At 44.8% G+C, this 16,399-nt stretch overlaps 1 protein-coding gene across 1 annotated transcript in view; it reads left to right on the top strand.

Moving 5' to 3' along the window:
• The window catches only part of PTPRT (protein tyrosine phosphatase receptor type T), a gene marked incomplete at both ends in the record, with an annotated part of 1,082,998 nt that overhangs the window by 1,066,043 nt on the left and 556 nt on the right, over nucleotides 1-16,399 (top strand). Inside the window, 3 exon segments of the mRNA XM_082857741.1 lie at nucleotides 13,054-13,179; nucleotides 14,067-14,230; nucleotides 15,780-15,915. Of these exon segments, the coding sequence (XP_082713867.1) occupies nucleotides 13,054-13,179; nucleotides 14,067-14,230; nucleotides 15,780-15,915 (426 nt within the window).

Raw genomic sequence — 16,399 nt, 5'->3', positions numbered from 1 at the left:
CTATATGGACACCACTGTGGAAACCACTGGTCTGACCCAGGTCCACTTCCTCTCATTTTGCAGGTCAGGAAGCTGAAGCCCAGGCAGGCTTTGTCCAAAGTCCCACAGCCACCCCTGACCCAGGCGCAGGGCCCCCTGCCAGGGATGGTGAAGACTTCCGCAGCCGTTTAAACAGCAGGATTTCCAGGGCCCCCGTGCCTGATAAGCAGTGGCTTGCTGGTACCTGGGTATATGGAGCAGGAAGGAATGTTGCTTACTTTAAAACAAACAAGGGCCCCAGTTCTGAACTCCCGCCGTGGAAAGTCTGAGAGCTCGGGCGATGCAAAGTCAAGTGAAAAGGTGAGGGAGGTGAGGGCCAAGAACATGCCTTCCCACGGAGCTTCTGGAAGTGAGAGAGGCAAGCTTGTCATCCTCCCAGGAAGAAGGCGGGGGCGATGTTTCAGAGATGTCTTTTCCTGTCATTGTGCCTGGAAGGCAAGTAGGAAGCACTGATATCCCCATTTTTATCTTGGCTTGTGAACACACAGCCTAACGTGCTAGCAGAATACACGGGATGCCCAAGTCTGTGTCTCTGCATTGCAGCGGGTGGTGTTTCTGTCTCAGCCCCCACTGGAACAGTAGAATAAGGAGTTTGGGGTCAAGAGACCTGAGTTCAAGTTCTAGCCTTGCCACTTACTTGCTGCGTTGCCTTAAGCCGGTTTCCTACCTTGTCAAAGTCTCAGTGTTATCATCTGTGAAGTTCGTATAACTCAGATGCCAGCCAAGTTCACTCTATCTTTGAAGATTTAAACAAAATAGGCTCTGTTTCCTCTTCCCCTTCCTGTGGGAAATTCCACTGTCCACCCCCAAGATTTCTGGGAATTCCAAGGGGGTCCTGTATTCATGTCCACTTCCAAGTTCCAGCTCAGGCTTTACTGGAGGCAACATGGGGTTCATATCCCAGCAACGCCCGTGGCTGAAGGTGGAACATCACACATCCTGGTTCTTAAACCCCACCTGTCTCCACACCTGGTGGCTGGCAGCACATCTTCTCCCCCACCCTGTTGCCCAAACCACTTTCTTCCTTCCTCCCCCCCATTCCACCCCTCCCCCAAAAGCCGTTCCATTCTTAAGCTGCATAATTCATCTTTCTCTTTATTACCTCCTTCCAAAACCTGCCCTGAGCCTTTGCCTTCCACCCACCCTACTTCCTCTGTAGATATTTTCCTAAACTCCCACCCTTCCTTCCCGGAAACAAACTCTGATGTACCTAAGAGTGAGTTTCCACCCACTACATGGAATTGCATATCACCTCATGGGACGATGGATAGGTGAATGGAGAATGGATGGGCAAATGTGCTTTGATTATGGTCCATGTGCCTTTCTCTCTCTCTCCCTGGCTTCACGCCCTCCTCTTCCCCTATAGTCTGTCTTCCTTACCTGGCCACAGTGTTAAAGCCAGTGATGTGTTTTGGGCTCTTTATGGGAGTCTATTTAAATGAATTTTGTCATCACTGATCTGAATTTTAAAACCAATTCAAGTAACTCTTACATTTTTCTCTTAAAAATACGAATTCACCTCACCTTTAAGTGGCCTGGGATTGATTCCCTCCTATGGACCACAGGGACCTTGATAAGTAGAGTCCTTCATCTCTAGAAGCTATATTACTTGGCTTTTCCATTTTATCAAAGTATTTTTTTAATTAACAGAAGGCATAACTAAGGTGCACTGAAATATGCTTTAGAATTGTTTATTCCAATAATAGGCCATATGCTAGTTTTCATTTAACTCAGCAGAGTGTGTTCATTTCAGTGACTAACAAGCTTTCTGATTCCATCAGCAAGAAAATGATGTCTAACAGGGAGGCAACCTTGGTGTTAGATTTCGTGTGTGAACGTGCACCTCTGAAGGACATCTTTCTGTGTCCCAAGCAGCAGTGGAGATCACTAGGTGGAATAATGCATGGCAGCTCTTCCAGGGCTGTCCACACAGGCTTCATGACTTTCGCTTGGTTTAACTTGTTCTGACAATAAATAGCAAAAACCCCTCTGCTTTTCCAGGAGAAGCGTGGCCATTTCTAAATCAGCAGCAGCAGCTGCAGTGGCTTCCCTCCCTGGCCCCCCAGGCGTGGTCATCAGCCCAGCCGTGTGCATCTGCAGTGGCGAGGCCCTCCCTATGGGCAGGAAACACCACCCCTCCTAGACGGATGGGTAAGAAAGGGAGGAGAAGCAGAGCACTAGGATATAAGGTAGGAAGAGGCTGGGCTATAGGCTAAAGGATTGGAATCTATCATGGAGACAACTACTGCAAAAGTTTCCCATCTAAGGAAGAAGGTGACAATGTTACGTTGAGTGTATGTGTGGCCCCAGGTCAGCTGGGTCCTTGTGGTTTTAGACTGCCAAGTGGACTTCCTTGAACCCCCTATTTCCAAGGCCTTAAGAAACCATGAACTCCTCCCCCCAAGATTTCTATAACCTTTTGTTTCTCTTTTTAAATTTATTTTAAATTTTTAATATAATTTTTAAAGGTTACTTTCCATTTACAGTTATTACAAAATATTGGCTAGATTCCCTGTGTTGTACAATACATCCTGGAGCCTACCTTACACCCAATAGTTTGTACCTGCCACTCCCCCACCCCTTGATTACCCCTCCCCCTCCACTGGTAACCACTAGTTTGTTCTCTATATATGTCTGCTTCTTTTTTGTTATATTCACTAGTTTATTGTGCTTTTTAGATTCCATATGTAAGTGATATCATACAATATTTGTCTGACATTTCACTTAGCACAATGCCCTCCAAGTCCAGGCATGTTGCTCCAAAGGCAAAATTTCATTCGTTTTTGTAACTGAGTGGTATTCCATTGTGTATATATATACGACATTTTCTTTATCCATTCATCTGTTGGTGGTCACTTAGGTTGCTTTCATATCTTGACAATTGTAAATAATGCTGCTATGAACATTGGGGTGCATGTATCTTTTTGATTTAGTGCTTTTGGGTTTTTTTGGATATATACTCAGGAGTAGAATTGCTGGGTCATATGGTAGTTCTTTTTTTAGTTTTTTGAGAAACCTCCGTACTGTTTTCCACAGTGGCAGCACCAATTTACATTCCCACCAACAGTGTATGAGGGTTCCCTTTTCTCCACATCCTTGCCAATATTTATTATGTGTGTTCTTTTTGATGATGGTCATTCTGACAGGTATGAGGTGATATCTCCTTGTGGTTTTGATTTGCATTTCCCTGATGACTAGCTATGTTGAGAATCTTTTCATATGCTTATTGGGCATCTGCATTTCCTCTTTGGAAAAATGTCTATTCAGCAGAATTTTTCAATCAGCAGAATTAAAAAATGTGAGTTGTATGAGCTGTTTATATATGTTGGATATTAATCCCTTATTAGTCATATCCTTTGCAATGATATTCTCCCATTCAGTAGGTTGTCTTTTCATTTTGTCGGTGGTTTCCTTTGTTGTGCAAAAGCTTTTAAGTTTAATTAGGTCCCATTTATTTACTTTTGCTTTTATTTCCTTTACTTTAGGAGATGGATCCAAAAAAATATTTCTGCGACTTATGTCAGAGAGTGTTCTGCCTATGTTTTCCTCCAGGAGTTCTACAGTATCTGGTCTTACATTTAGATCTTCAATCCATTTTGAGTTTATTTTTGTGTATGGTGTTAGAGAATGCTCTGATTTTATACTTTTACATGTGCTGTCCAGTTTTCCCAGCACTACTTATTGAAGAGAATGTCTTTTCTGCATTGTATATTCTTGCCTCCTTTGTTGTAGATTAATTGACCATAAGTGCGTGGTTTATTTCTGGGCTTTCTATCCTGTTCCATTGATCTATGGTTCTGTTTTTGTGCCAGTACCATACTGTTTTGATTACTGTAACACTGTAGTAGAGTCTGAAGTCAGGGAGCATGATTCCTCCAGCTCCATTCTTCTTTCTCAAGATTGTTTTGGCTCTTCAGGGTCTTTCATGTTTCCATACAAATTTTTTAATTATTTGTTCTAGCTCTGTGAAAAATGCCATTGGTATTTTTATAGAGAGTGCATTGAGTTTGTAGATTGCCTTGGATATTATGGTCATTTTAACAATATTTATTCCTCCAATCCAAGAACACAGTATATCTTTCCAGCTCTTTGTGTCATCTTCAGTTTGTTTCATCAGTGTCTTATAGTTTTTGGAGTACAGGTCTTTTGCCTCCTTAGGTAGGTTTATTCCTAGTTATTTTATTCTTTTTGATGCAGCGGTACATGGGATTGTTTTCTTAATTTCTCTTTCTGATACTTTGTTGTTAGTGTATAGAAATGCAACAGATTTCTGTATATTAATTTTGTATCCTGCAACTTTACTGAATTCATTGATGAGCTCTAGTTGTTTTCTGGTGGCGTCTTTAGGATTTTCTATGTATAGTATCATGCTGTCTGCAAACAGTGACAGTTTTACTTCTTCCTTTCCAATTTTGATTCCTTTTATTTCCTTTTCTTCTCTGATTGCTGTGGCTGGACTTCCAGAACTATGTTGAATAAGAGTGGCAAGAGTGGACATCCTTGTCTTGTTCCTGATCTTAAAGGAAATGCTTTCAGCTTTTCACCATTGAGTGTGATGTTAGCTGTGGGTTTGCCACATATGGGCCTTTATTATGTTGAGGTATGTTCCCTCTCTGCCCACTTTCTAGAGGGTTTTTATCGTAAATGGATGTTGAATTTTATCAGAAGCTTTTCGGCATCTATTGAGGTCATCATACGGTTTTTCTTCTTCAGTTTGTTAATGTGGTGTATCACATTGATTTGCGGATATTAAAAATCCTTCCATTCCTGGGATAAATCTCACTTGATCATGGTGTATGATCCTTTTAATGTATTATTGGATTTGGTTTGCTAGTATTTTGTTGAGGATTTTTGCATCTAGGTTCATCAGTGATAATTGGCCTGTAGAGTGTGTGTGTGTGTGTGTGTGTGTGTGTGTCTTTGTCTGGTTTTGGTATCAGGAGGGTGCTGGCCTCATAGAATGAGTTCGGGAATGTTCCTTCCTCTGCAATTTTTTTGGAATAGTTTCAGAAGAGTAGGTGTTAACTCTTCTCTAAATGTTTGGTAAAAAATTCACCTGTGAAGCCATCTGGCCCTAGGCTTTTGTTTGTTGAGAGTTTTTTAATTACTGATTCAATTTCATTACTGGTAATTGGTCTCTTCATATTTTCTTGTTCTTAGTTCGATCTTGGGAGATTATATCTTTCTAATAGGCCATTTCTTCTAAGTTGTCCATTTTATCAGCATGTAGTTCATAGTAGTCTTTTATAATCGTCTGTAATTCTGTGGTGTCAGTTGTAACTTTTTTCATTTCTGATTTTATTGATTTGGGCCCTCTCCCTTTTCTACTTGATGAATCTGGCTAAAGGTTTGTCAATTTTGTTTCTTTTCAAAGAACCAGCTTTTAATTTCATTGATCTTTTCTATTTTTTTTTTTTTTTTTTTTTTTTTTTTAGTCTCTATTTCTGCTCTGATCTTTCTTTCCTTCTACTAACTTTGGGGGTTCTCTTGTTCTTCTTTCCCTAGTTGCTTTAGATGTAAGGTTAGGTTGTTTGAGATGTTTCTTGTTTCCTGTGGTAGGTTTCTATCACTATAAACCTCCCTCTTAGCATTGCTTTTGCTACACCCCATAGGTTTTAGATCGTCATGTTTTCGTTTTCATTGTCTCTAGGTATTTTTTGATTTCCTCTTTGATTTCTGCAGTGATCCAGTGGTTGTTTAGTAGCATATTGGTTAGCCTCCACATGTTTTTTTTTGCAGGTTTTTTCTTGTAGTTGATCTCTAGTTTCATAGTGTTGTGGTCGGAAAAGATGCTTGATATGATTTCAACTTTCTGAAATTTACCAAGGTTTGTTTTGTGGCCTAGCATGTGATCTATCCAGAAGAATGTTCCATGTGCACTTGAAAAGAATGTGTATGCTGCTGCTTTTGGATGGAATGCTCTTTATATATCAGTTAAGTTCATTTGGTCTAATGTGTCATTTAAGGCCTGGGTTTCCTTATTGATTTTCTGTCTGGATCATCTGTCCATTGATGTAAGTGGGATGTTAAGATGTTAAAGTCCCCTACAATTATTGTGTTAGTATCGATTTCTCCTTTCATGTCTGTTAATACTTGTCTTATATATTTAGGTGCCCCTATGTTGGATGCATATATATTTACAATTGTATCTTCTTGGATTGATCCCTTGATCATTATGTAGTGCCCTTCTTTGTATCATGTAATAGTCTTTAAAGTCTATTTTGTCTGATGTAAGTATTGCTACTCTTTCTTTTGATTTCCATTTGCATGGAATACCTTTTTCCATCTCCTCACTTTTAGTCTGTATGTGTGTCTCTAGAGCTGAAGTGAGTCTCTTGTAGGAAGCATATATATGGGTCTTGTTTTTGTATCCATTCAGCCACTCTGCGTCTTTTGGTTGGAGCATTTAGTCCATTTACATTTAAGGTAATTGTTGATATGTATGTTCTTATTGCTGTTTTGTTCATTGTTTTGGATTTGGCTTTTTCTGCTTTCTTCTTCTTTTGTTCTCTTCTCTCATGATTTGATGACTATCTTCAGTGTTATGTTTGGATTTCTTTTTTGTGTGTATATCTATTATAGATTTTTGGTTTACACTTACCATGATGTTTTTGTATAGCAGTCTTTATATATAGATATGATTATTTTGAGTTGATGACCTCTTAATTTCAAATGCATTTTTAAAACCCTACATTTGTACTCTCCTCCCCTCATGATTACTGTTTTTGATATATTTTATCTAATTGTTTTGTGTATCCCTTAACTGCTTATTGTGGATATAGATGATTTTACTACCTATATCTTTTAACCTCCCTATTAGCTTTGTGTGGTGGTGATTTCCTACCTTTACTGTATGTTTGCCTTCACTGGTGAACTTTGTCATTTTGTAATTTTCTTGTTTCTAGTTGTGGCCTTTTCTTTTTTGCCTAGAGATCATTTAACATTTGTTGCAAAGCTGGTTTGATGGTGCTGAACTCTTTTAGTTTTTGCTTATCTGTAAAGCTTTGGATTTCTCTATCAAATCTGAACGAGAGCCTTGCTGGGTAAAGTATTCTTGGTTGTAGATTTTCCCCTTTCATCATTTTAAATGTATTGTGCTACTCCCTCCTGGCCTGCAGAGTTTCTGCTGAAAAATCAGCTGATAGCCTTATGGGAGTGCCCTTGTATGTTGTTACTTTTCCCTTGCTGCTTTTAATATTCTCTGTTTATCTTTTTGTCATTTTAATTACAATGTGTCTTGGTGTGTTCCTCTTTGGGTTAATCCTGTATGGGACTTTCTGCACTTCCTAGGCTTGGGTGATTGTTTCCTTTCCGTGGTTAGGGAAGTTTTTAGCTATTACGTCTTCAAATATTTTCTCAGGTCCTTTCTCTTCTCCTTCTGAGACCCCTATAATGTGAATATTAGTGCTCTAGATATTGTCCCAGAGGTCTCTTAAACTGTCCTCATTTCTTTTCATTATTTCTTCTGTTCAGTGGCAGTGATTTCCATTACTCTGTCTTCTATTACTGTTCCATTACTTCTATTACTGATCCATTCCTCCATATCATTTAGTCTACTATTGATTCCTTCTAGTGTATTTTTCATTTCATTTTTTGTATTCTTCATCTCTGTTCAGTTGTTCTTTATCTCTTCTCTTTGTTTAAACTTCTGATTTCTCTCTCTGTACATCCATTCTTCTTCTGAGTTCTTTGATCATCTTTATGATCATTACTCTGGACTTTTTCTCGGGTATATTGCCCATCTCCACTTCACTTAATTCTTCTTCTGGGCTTTTATCTTGTTTCTTCGTCTGGAACATGTTCCTCTGCCACCCCATTTTGTCTAAGCTGCTATTTGTATTTTTATATGTGTGGTAGGTTAGTTACGTTTCTCAACCTTGCATAAGTGGCCTTCTGTAGAAGATGTCCTGTGCATCCCAGCAGTGCACTCCCCTCTCATCACCCAAGGTATATGCTCTTGGGGTGCCACCTAAGACGGCTGCATGGGTCCTTCTGTTGTGGCGGCGTATGTGGGCAGTCTGGTAGGCTTGGTTGGCCCCTGGCCCAGTTGGTTGCCAAGCTCTGCCTTGTACAGATGCTCCTAGTTAGTGTGGCCTGGTCACAAGGCACTGGCTGCAGAACCCTAGGGGTGTCCCGGGGCTAGTGCTGGCTCACTGGTGGCCGGAGTCAGGGTCCTGCAGACTCTTGGGCTGTTGCTGATCCACTGGCAGGTAAAGCCAGGTTCAGGGGTTAGTGCCAGGCAAGCAGAGCCAGTTCCTGGAGTCTGGCTGCAGGGCCCAGGGATCCCTGAGCTCATTTCAGGTTGGAGGGGGGCAGTTCCTGACATAGTTGGGTATGGGGTCTAGGGTATCTCAAAGCTTGCGTTGGCCTGCTAGTGTACAGGGCCAGGGCCCAGCTGGTCCCAGGGTAGGCTCTTGCCTACTGTGAGTGGGCTGGGTCTTCAGGGCTTCCTGAAGGGAAGGGCCTTTGCCTCCCCACTGGGAGGTGGAGTTGGGTCTTGGCCCTCTGGTGGGCAGGCCATGTCTAGGGGCTTTTCTAGAGGTGACTGTGGGTTCATGAAGTCTTTAGGCAGCCTGTCTGCTGATGGGTGGGGCTGTGTCCTTGCCCAGTTAGTTACTTAGCCTGAGGCATTCCAGCACTTGCGCCTATAAGCTTTTGGGTAGGGTTGATGAGCCAGGATGGCAGCCACCACCAGCAGTGTTCACACGGTAGACTGTTCCCAAATATGGCTGCCACCAGTGTCTATGGCCCCAGGGTGAGCCACAGCCATCCCCATCTCTCCGGGAGGCTCTTCAAGACCAGCAGGTAGGTCTGGCCCAGGCTATCAAATTGCTTTTGCCCTGGGTCCCAGCGAGTGTGAGATTCTGTGTGTACCCTTTAAGAGGGAAGTCTCTCTTTCCTCCAGTCCTGCGGGACTCCCAAAATCAAGTCCCACTGGCCTTCAAAGCCAAATGCTCTGGGGGATCATTTTCCCAGTACCAGACCCCCAGGCTGGGGAGCCCAACGTGGGGCTCAGAACTCTCACTCCTGTGAGAGAACCTCTGTAACGTAATTATTCTCTAGTTTGTGGGTCGCCCACCCAGGGGTATGGGATTTGACTGTTGTGAGTTTGCCCCTCCTACCTGTCTCTTTGTGGTTCCTTCTTTATGTCTTTAATTGCAGAAGATCTTCTGGTGGTAGGTTCCAGTCTTTTTCACCAATGGTTGTTCTGCAGATAGTTGTGATTTTGGTGTGCTCATGAGAGGAGGTGAGCTCTGGGTCTTTCTACTCCACCATCTTGGCGGCTCTCCTATAAACTGTCGATGCTTATGTGCTCATGGTCTGGCCCTTCAGTTCACATAGAAGTGGAGCTGAGACCACGTAAGTCACCAAGGGAGCAAAGCTCAGTTCCTCACCAGCTTCCACAAGAAACCCCCATGCACACTGAGCATTGTCTGTGTTTGTTATTATAAATTTGCTTAATATTTAGGAGTTTAGGAGAGGGGGGCTCACATGACACACTGATTCACCCTCAGCCCTTTCACTGGTTCCCTTATGCTCCTACTTTCCCTCTTCCATCTCCTAGGTCCCTCTCAAGAACAACCCACAGGCCTCTCTCCTCTGCCATGCAGAACAGTGTCCCCATATCACAGGTGGCACCTGTCCCCACTGCTCTGTCAGGCTGGCTGACCAGGAATTTTCACAAGGGCAGTCCTTTGGGTATTATTATCCTAAAGGGAAATTTTCATACGGGCTGCTAAGTAGAGGGAAAAAGACCCTTCACTTTATCCACCTTGTTTTGAGTGACCCTCTCCCACACTGCCAAATAATTATAGCTTACATTTATGGAGTACTTACTAGCTACAGACGCCTGTGCTAAGTAGACACATTCAGATTCACAGCCACTCATCACTTAACCCAGAGAAGCTAAGAGATTTGACCAAGTCACTCAGCTAGAGAGTGACAGGGCTGGGATTTGAGCCCAGGGCGCCTCAAGCAGGAGCCCCATTACCTTTTGCTAAGCTGCGTACATGGGCCAAAGTGGTGGTACCCACTGAGGCACAACCCCAGCACTTGGACACCAGGATGGTCTTGAGCTAAACCTTAGAGGACATTTCTTATTGATGAGAATCATTTCCGAGCCGCAGAGGGTCACCAGGAACAGAGCATGGGCTTCCCCCATTCTCTCTCCCATTTCCCATGGCTAGATTATGTGCAGCGTCCCAGCCTAGGGGCAGACCCTGATGATCCGTGGCAGCTGAAATACCACATCTGCCCACACGTTACCCGGCTGAATGTCACCCAGACCATGGCTGATGTCGTCTCACGGATTAGGGAACTCAAGTGAAAGGCTGGCTCTGATGTAGGATTAGAAGGACCCTGCAACCTTTCCCAGCCCTCTGGACATGGTGGAGAGTGACCTGGAAAATCAAATGCAGAGAAGTGTCCCAAAATAAAGGAGTCTTGTTTGAGGCAGAGTAGAACCTATTAGCTTGAGAAATTGGTCTGGAAATATTATTAAAAGAGACAAATCGTTCCACATTCTCTCCAGACTGAAAATATTGGGGATAATAGACTTTCCTTGGTGCCTTGGACCCATGTACCTCATGTCAGGATCAGAGCCAGCCTCTGGCAAGGCATGATTCAATGCAGGTAATGAAGGCAATTATGTTTTTTAAATTGGCAGTTCTGATTAATGCTGATTTCTCTAGCCAGCCACAGACTTATTATACTGGTCCCTCATTACTGTGAAGGTTGCAGGTCAGAAGAGCCAAATGGCAAAGAGAAATGAAGTTCAAGTTGTGGATTTGTCATTACTGCACAGCTCAGCAGATGACTGTCCAGCCACAGAGACCGCTGTGACCACACACACACACACACACACACACACACACACACACACACACACACACACACACACACACACACACACACACACACACACACACACACACACACACACACACACACACACACACACACACACACACACACACCAGGAAAGCAAGGCACCGTTGCAGCATGAAACTTAATCTTGCTTACCTTTGCTATTTAAGATGGGTGATAAGAGGAAGAATTCTTCAAATTTATATGTTAGCTATTATCATTGTTGTTGTTTTTGTGCAGCACCTAGAGGGTTCAAGAATGATATGAGTCGCTGCAATATAGTGGATGCTGGCACTCTGCTAAGGGCTTTCTTCCCATCTGTTCTTTCTTTATCCTTAGAACAGCCCTATAGGACAAGAGTTGGCCAACCTTCTCTGCAGAAAGAACCAGCTAGGAAATACTTTAGGTTTTGCAGGCTGTGTGGTCTCTGTCACAGACCTGCCGTTATAGCTTGAAGGCAACCACAGAAAGTATGTAAATGGCTAATATAGCTAGATTTCAATAAAGCTTTATTTATAGAATCAGACGGCTGGCCAGGTTTGGCCAGTGGGCCATAATGTGAACAAATGTTATCCCTAAGCTGGAGTTTAGGTTCCACAGCTAGGAAGGCGGGAGATGTGTGCTTTTCTCTCGTACGGTCTCCCTCCTCCCTGCTCGTCCATTCTGCCTCTAGTTCTGGAGGAAGGATAGAATCAAAAAAGTTTTTGCATGTGACTACCCAGGGTGAGTTGGCTGTTCTCTCAATGAAAGGGAAAGCGATCACCTTCATGAAAATCCTGCATCCGTGGTGGTTATGAGGAGGCCACCGGATTGCCGTGGGTAGCCTCTGTCCATCTAGTTCCTTGTCTACAAGCTCAGCATAGGCTGTGGCAGACCCCACTGAGATGCCAGGATCTCAGAAGCTTTGGTGGGTCTTTGAGTCTCAGCTACATCTTCCGGGAAACCCCCAGGTGAAAAGGCTTTCTAACATGTGGCCTCTTGATCCATGCTGGGGTGGTCCCAGCGAGCCTGCAGCCTCAACCTTAGCTCTCCTCCTTGCCCCTGGACAGTGTCCATCTCCACGCCCCTTGGGAACCAGGAGTTGAGGAAGCATGCTTTGCCCTGAGCCACAACCTGTGCCACCTACCTTAATATTTCTTTCCCCAACTGTAGTCATCTAGTGACTCAACAGATCTGGGGCATAAAGTATCTGTCTCTCACTCTTGATGACACTATAAACTTAAGGGACAATTTATGATCTTAGACCAGGCTTTCTCAGTCTCTGCACCATTGAGCACTGGGGCCAGATTCCTCTCAGGGGGGCCGTCACATGCATTGTAGGATATTTAGCAGCAGCCTGGCCTCTACTCACTAGATGCCCATAGCAGCCCCCACCTGTGGTCATCAGAAATGTCTCTAGAATTGCCACATGTCCCCTGGGTGACAAAGCAACCTCTGCTGAGAAGCACCGTCTTAGGTTGAAAAGCAACCACTGCCTTTTGCTCTCAGCTGTAGGTTCTAATTTCTAATTACAAAAAAATAGAAAAGGTAATAGGCAGGATCTCTCAATACCATGTTACATTATCTTTTGGTGCAAGGTAAGCATAATTAGCCCCATTTTACACAGGAGAAACTGAGGCCTGGATGGCACAGCTAGTAAGCAGCAGAGACTGGATTTGAACCCAAGCCTGTCTGATGCCAAAACCTATGTATTTTTTGAAACTACTCATGATCTGATGATGAAATAAACACTGTGAAGGTTCTCCTAGGATGGGGGAAAGTTGCTATGATTTGTGTTGAACTAAAGATTGTAGTTGCCCTTCCTCAGAGTGTTCTATCTAACCCTTACAGCAGCACAAGGTAGACAGTGTTTCCCCCATTTTACAGATGGGGAAAACTGAGGCCCAGCAAGCCTAACGAATGGTTTGAAATCAGCACAGCGAAGATGTTTAAGCCCAGTGTTTCTGTGCTCAGAGCTCTGACTTTTCAACAACCAGGAAAATGGGTAGCTGTTCCCCAACAGGAAAGCTGAGCCTAATTTCCTACATAAAACTCTACCTTTCTAGCCAGTGTGTCCTGCAGGCAGTAAGAAAGGCTTCATGATAAATGAAACCAATGCCCCCGGCCCCTGACCTTAGCCTTTTTCTGTGACCCCTTTCCTTACCTCAGCTCTGTATGCAGTACTGGCCTGAGAAGGCCTCGGGGTGCTACGGGCCCATCCAGGTGGAATTCGTCTCCGCAGACATCGATGAGGACATCATCCACAGAATATTCCGCATCTGTAACATGGCTCGGGTAAGTGCACGGCTGCCGCTACTTCCCAGACTCCTCTTTCCCAAAACAGATGGAAGCTGCCGGGAGAGGACCCCGCAGGCCAGCCAGGAGTCTGTGCTGTCCTCTCCTGTTCATCTCGTCCTTGGGGAAGTGATGCCTTTGCCAATTCCGGCTCCAGACCCAGCAATGGCTCCCACACACAGAGACACATAGGGGGACATCCAGCCTGCCATCTGCCTGTTTCCGGACACACTTGCTGCCATGTAGACACAAAATCTCAGAATGTAGCGCTTCCCTGTGTCACGCTGTTTCGGCATGAGTTGATGCAGCCTTTGATTGGATCCAGTAAGCTTTGGGCTAGATGGTGGGAACACCAAGATGGAAAATAGTAAGTTGCTTCCATGAGGAATTTCACTGCTGGGTGGAGCAGTATTGGGTGGGAGGGAACAGATGAGTGATCTATGAAATGGTGGCTAACTAAAGTGACCTTGGTCTTTACTGGGGGCTCGTGGTGAACAGGATTCAGTCCCTGCCCTCAGAATTCTCTATCTAATGGGAAAGCGAGATGTGTTTTGGCTCATGAACTGCAGAAAGGGAGAAGAATCCTGCCCAGTATTCAGGGAAGGCTTTCCTAGAGAAAGGGGCATTTGAATTGGGTTTTGAGGACTGAGTAGAAGTTTTTCAGGTAGAGGAGGGATGCAGAGCAGTCATGGCAGGAGAATCAATGTGCACAGAGGTGTAGGGGGTGGGTATGGGGATAGTGTGTGACTCTCCCCATGAGGACATTATAGCGTAGACCCCATTTGTTCCATCTTCCACTGCAATGCTGCAGCCTCCAGGGTATCTGGAGGGCCTGCATCCCTAAAGCATCCCCAGCAGAACAGCCCTAATAGCCTCTCTCTTCTCAGCCACAGGATGGATATCGTATAGTCCAGCACCTCCAGTACATTGGCTGGCCTGCCTACCGGGACACACCCCCCTCCAAGCGCTCTCTGCTCAAAGTAGTCCGACGGCTGGAGAAGTGGCAGGAGCAGTACGATGGGAGGGAGGGACGCACTGTGGTCCACTGCCTGTGAGTATGATGGAGGGGTCTCCAGGGCAACTGGGTGGTGGGTAATGGGACATCCTTGAGGATGCCGCTGGCCACAAATACCAGTCCTAGGCATGCCTGGCCATACCACATCCTTACAGGCCAATAGGAGTGTAGTCGAGGCATTACAGTCCTTTTAATGGACTGGGATTGCAGCCATAAAGCTGTGTGTGGAACAGCTGATTCACGATCATTCACTTTGCTTCTTAGAAAATGATTTGGGGAGAAGTGATGGACAAGGCCTCACTCTTTCAAAAGGAAGTTGAATCAAAGTCTTCCCTTTTTCAGAATAATATTTCTGGAGCAGGTGGAGGAATTAATAACATCTTACCCTGGAATTGAGTTCAGTCATTTCAAAACCGGCTTATCGTGCCCCCTCTTTCATGTGGTGCACAGAAAATCAGAGAGCTTAAGGGAGGGGTGGACAGGGGGCCCTTCCTCCTCTTTCCCATGCGATTGATTTTCAGCCTGCTTTTTTGCAGGAGTACCTTTTATTCGTGTCTTCCCCTGCCGAGGTGACCAGCAGTTTGAGCTGTAGGAAAGCATAGGGGTGTCCTTCTGTCAAGAGACTTTGGCATCCTTGGAGGGCAGAGACACCAAAACAGACACTGAAATGCAGGCACTGGCCAGTGAATGGAGGGCAACTGTCTGTACTTGAACCATCTGGTCGTTGGGTGTCCTGTGGATAAAACATCTGGGAGGTAGACTCAGTGACTTAGTTTCCATCCAGATGTTCTCTAGACACAGACCATTACATGACATCATTAGTTGCTCTTGGTAGTACGCCCAGGAGTTCCAAATCTGGCACATTCCTAAAGAGGTTTTCTGTAAAGAGTTGGAGGGGTGTTTCTATGAAGATGACTTATGGAGCATCAGAAAGAAAGTGTGACAGAGGGATGACCCTGCCAAGAGCCCCCTTTCCCTATTTTCCAGGTCAGTAGGGTCTTGCTTAAACCAGGGTGTATAAATAGAGATGCGTCTTTTCGGGATTCAGCATCTGAGACCCATCCCAGCCCCACCCAAAACCTAGGCTGGCTGACCCCAGCTAACAGAGGTGTCTCTGGTACTGCTGTCCTCAGCAGATGGAAGGAACTAGGAATAAAAACACACGCAACCTTCCGCTGTCTTCACTGGATGTGTAGGTGGACCCAGAGCATCCTTTTGGACAAGGATACAGGCACCACACGGACAAAGACACTCTGTCTGTCCTGGGGGTTTGGGTCAGTGTGCCGTGGGTGGCAGTCACATGCTGCTAGAACCAAGGAAACATCAAGCTAAGTGAGCTTTCAGAGGTTATCAAATGAAAAACCTGAGGCTCAGACACAGGAAGTGACTTGCCCAAGGTCAAAGCAGGTTCACGGCACAGATGGCACTCCAACCATAACTCATGGCTCAGGCTAAGACTTTCACCACTGCCTCACCTTGCATTTGCCAGGGCAGTCACCCTCCACTACTGCCAACACGGCCTTAGGCTCAGCAGGTGCCTGAGGGGTACCCAGGAGTCTCGCTCACCTTTTTGCTGTGTGTTTAGAAATGGGGGAGGCCGCAGCGGAACCTTCTGTGCTGTCTGCAGCGTGTGTGAGATGATCCAGCAGCAAAACATCATCGATGTGTTCCACATCGTGAAAACATTACGTAACAACAAGTCCAACATGGTGGAGACCCTGGTGAGTGTCCCGAGAACTGTTCTCCAGTAGCCAGGGGCTGACCGTAGTTCCCTTGACCTGAAGAAAATAGCATCAGAGTAAAAACACTCAACAGCCGGATGCTTCCTGAGCACCTGCAGTCACTGCCCTTTGCCCACAGATACCTGCTTCCTCCCTCCAGCCTCACCAGCTTCTCTTCTGCAGAGAGTCCAGATATGCGTCTTGGCACACGCTGCGTTGTTTTACTCTTTCCACTCTGTGGGAAAGTATCACTGATTCTGGCTGAGGGGAAGGGATTCTGGATTAGTAGCATGTGAATTAGGTTTTTGACTCAGTCCAGTCCCATTCTAATTAATTTATGCTCATTTTTATCATATAAAGCATTAGGCTAGGACACTGTGAAGCAAGGGATAGGAAGAGACTGGGGGCAGAGCTCCAGATGTTAAGAAAGACCTGGTGCAGAGATGGAGACATACCATACACAGGGAACTTTAATGAGTCTTCA

This window comes from Leucopleurus acutus (assembly GCF_964270905.1).
Source record: "Leucopleurus acutus genome assembly, chromosome: 16".
Lineage (NCBI taxonomy): Eukaryota > Metazoa > Chordata > Mammalia > Artiodactyla > Delphinidae > Leucopleurus > Leucopleurus acutus.
The sequence above is the reverse complement of the archived record's forward strand: the minus strand, read 5'-3'. Positions and strand labels throughout refer to the sequence as shown.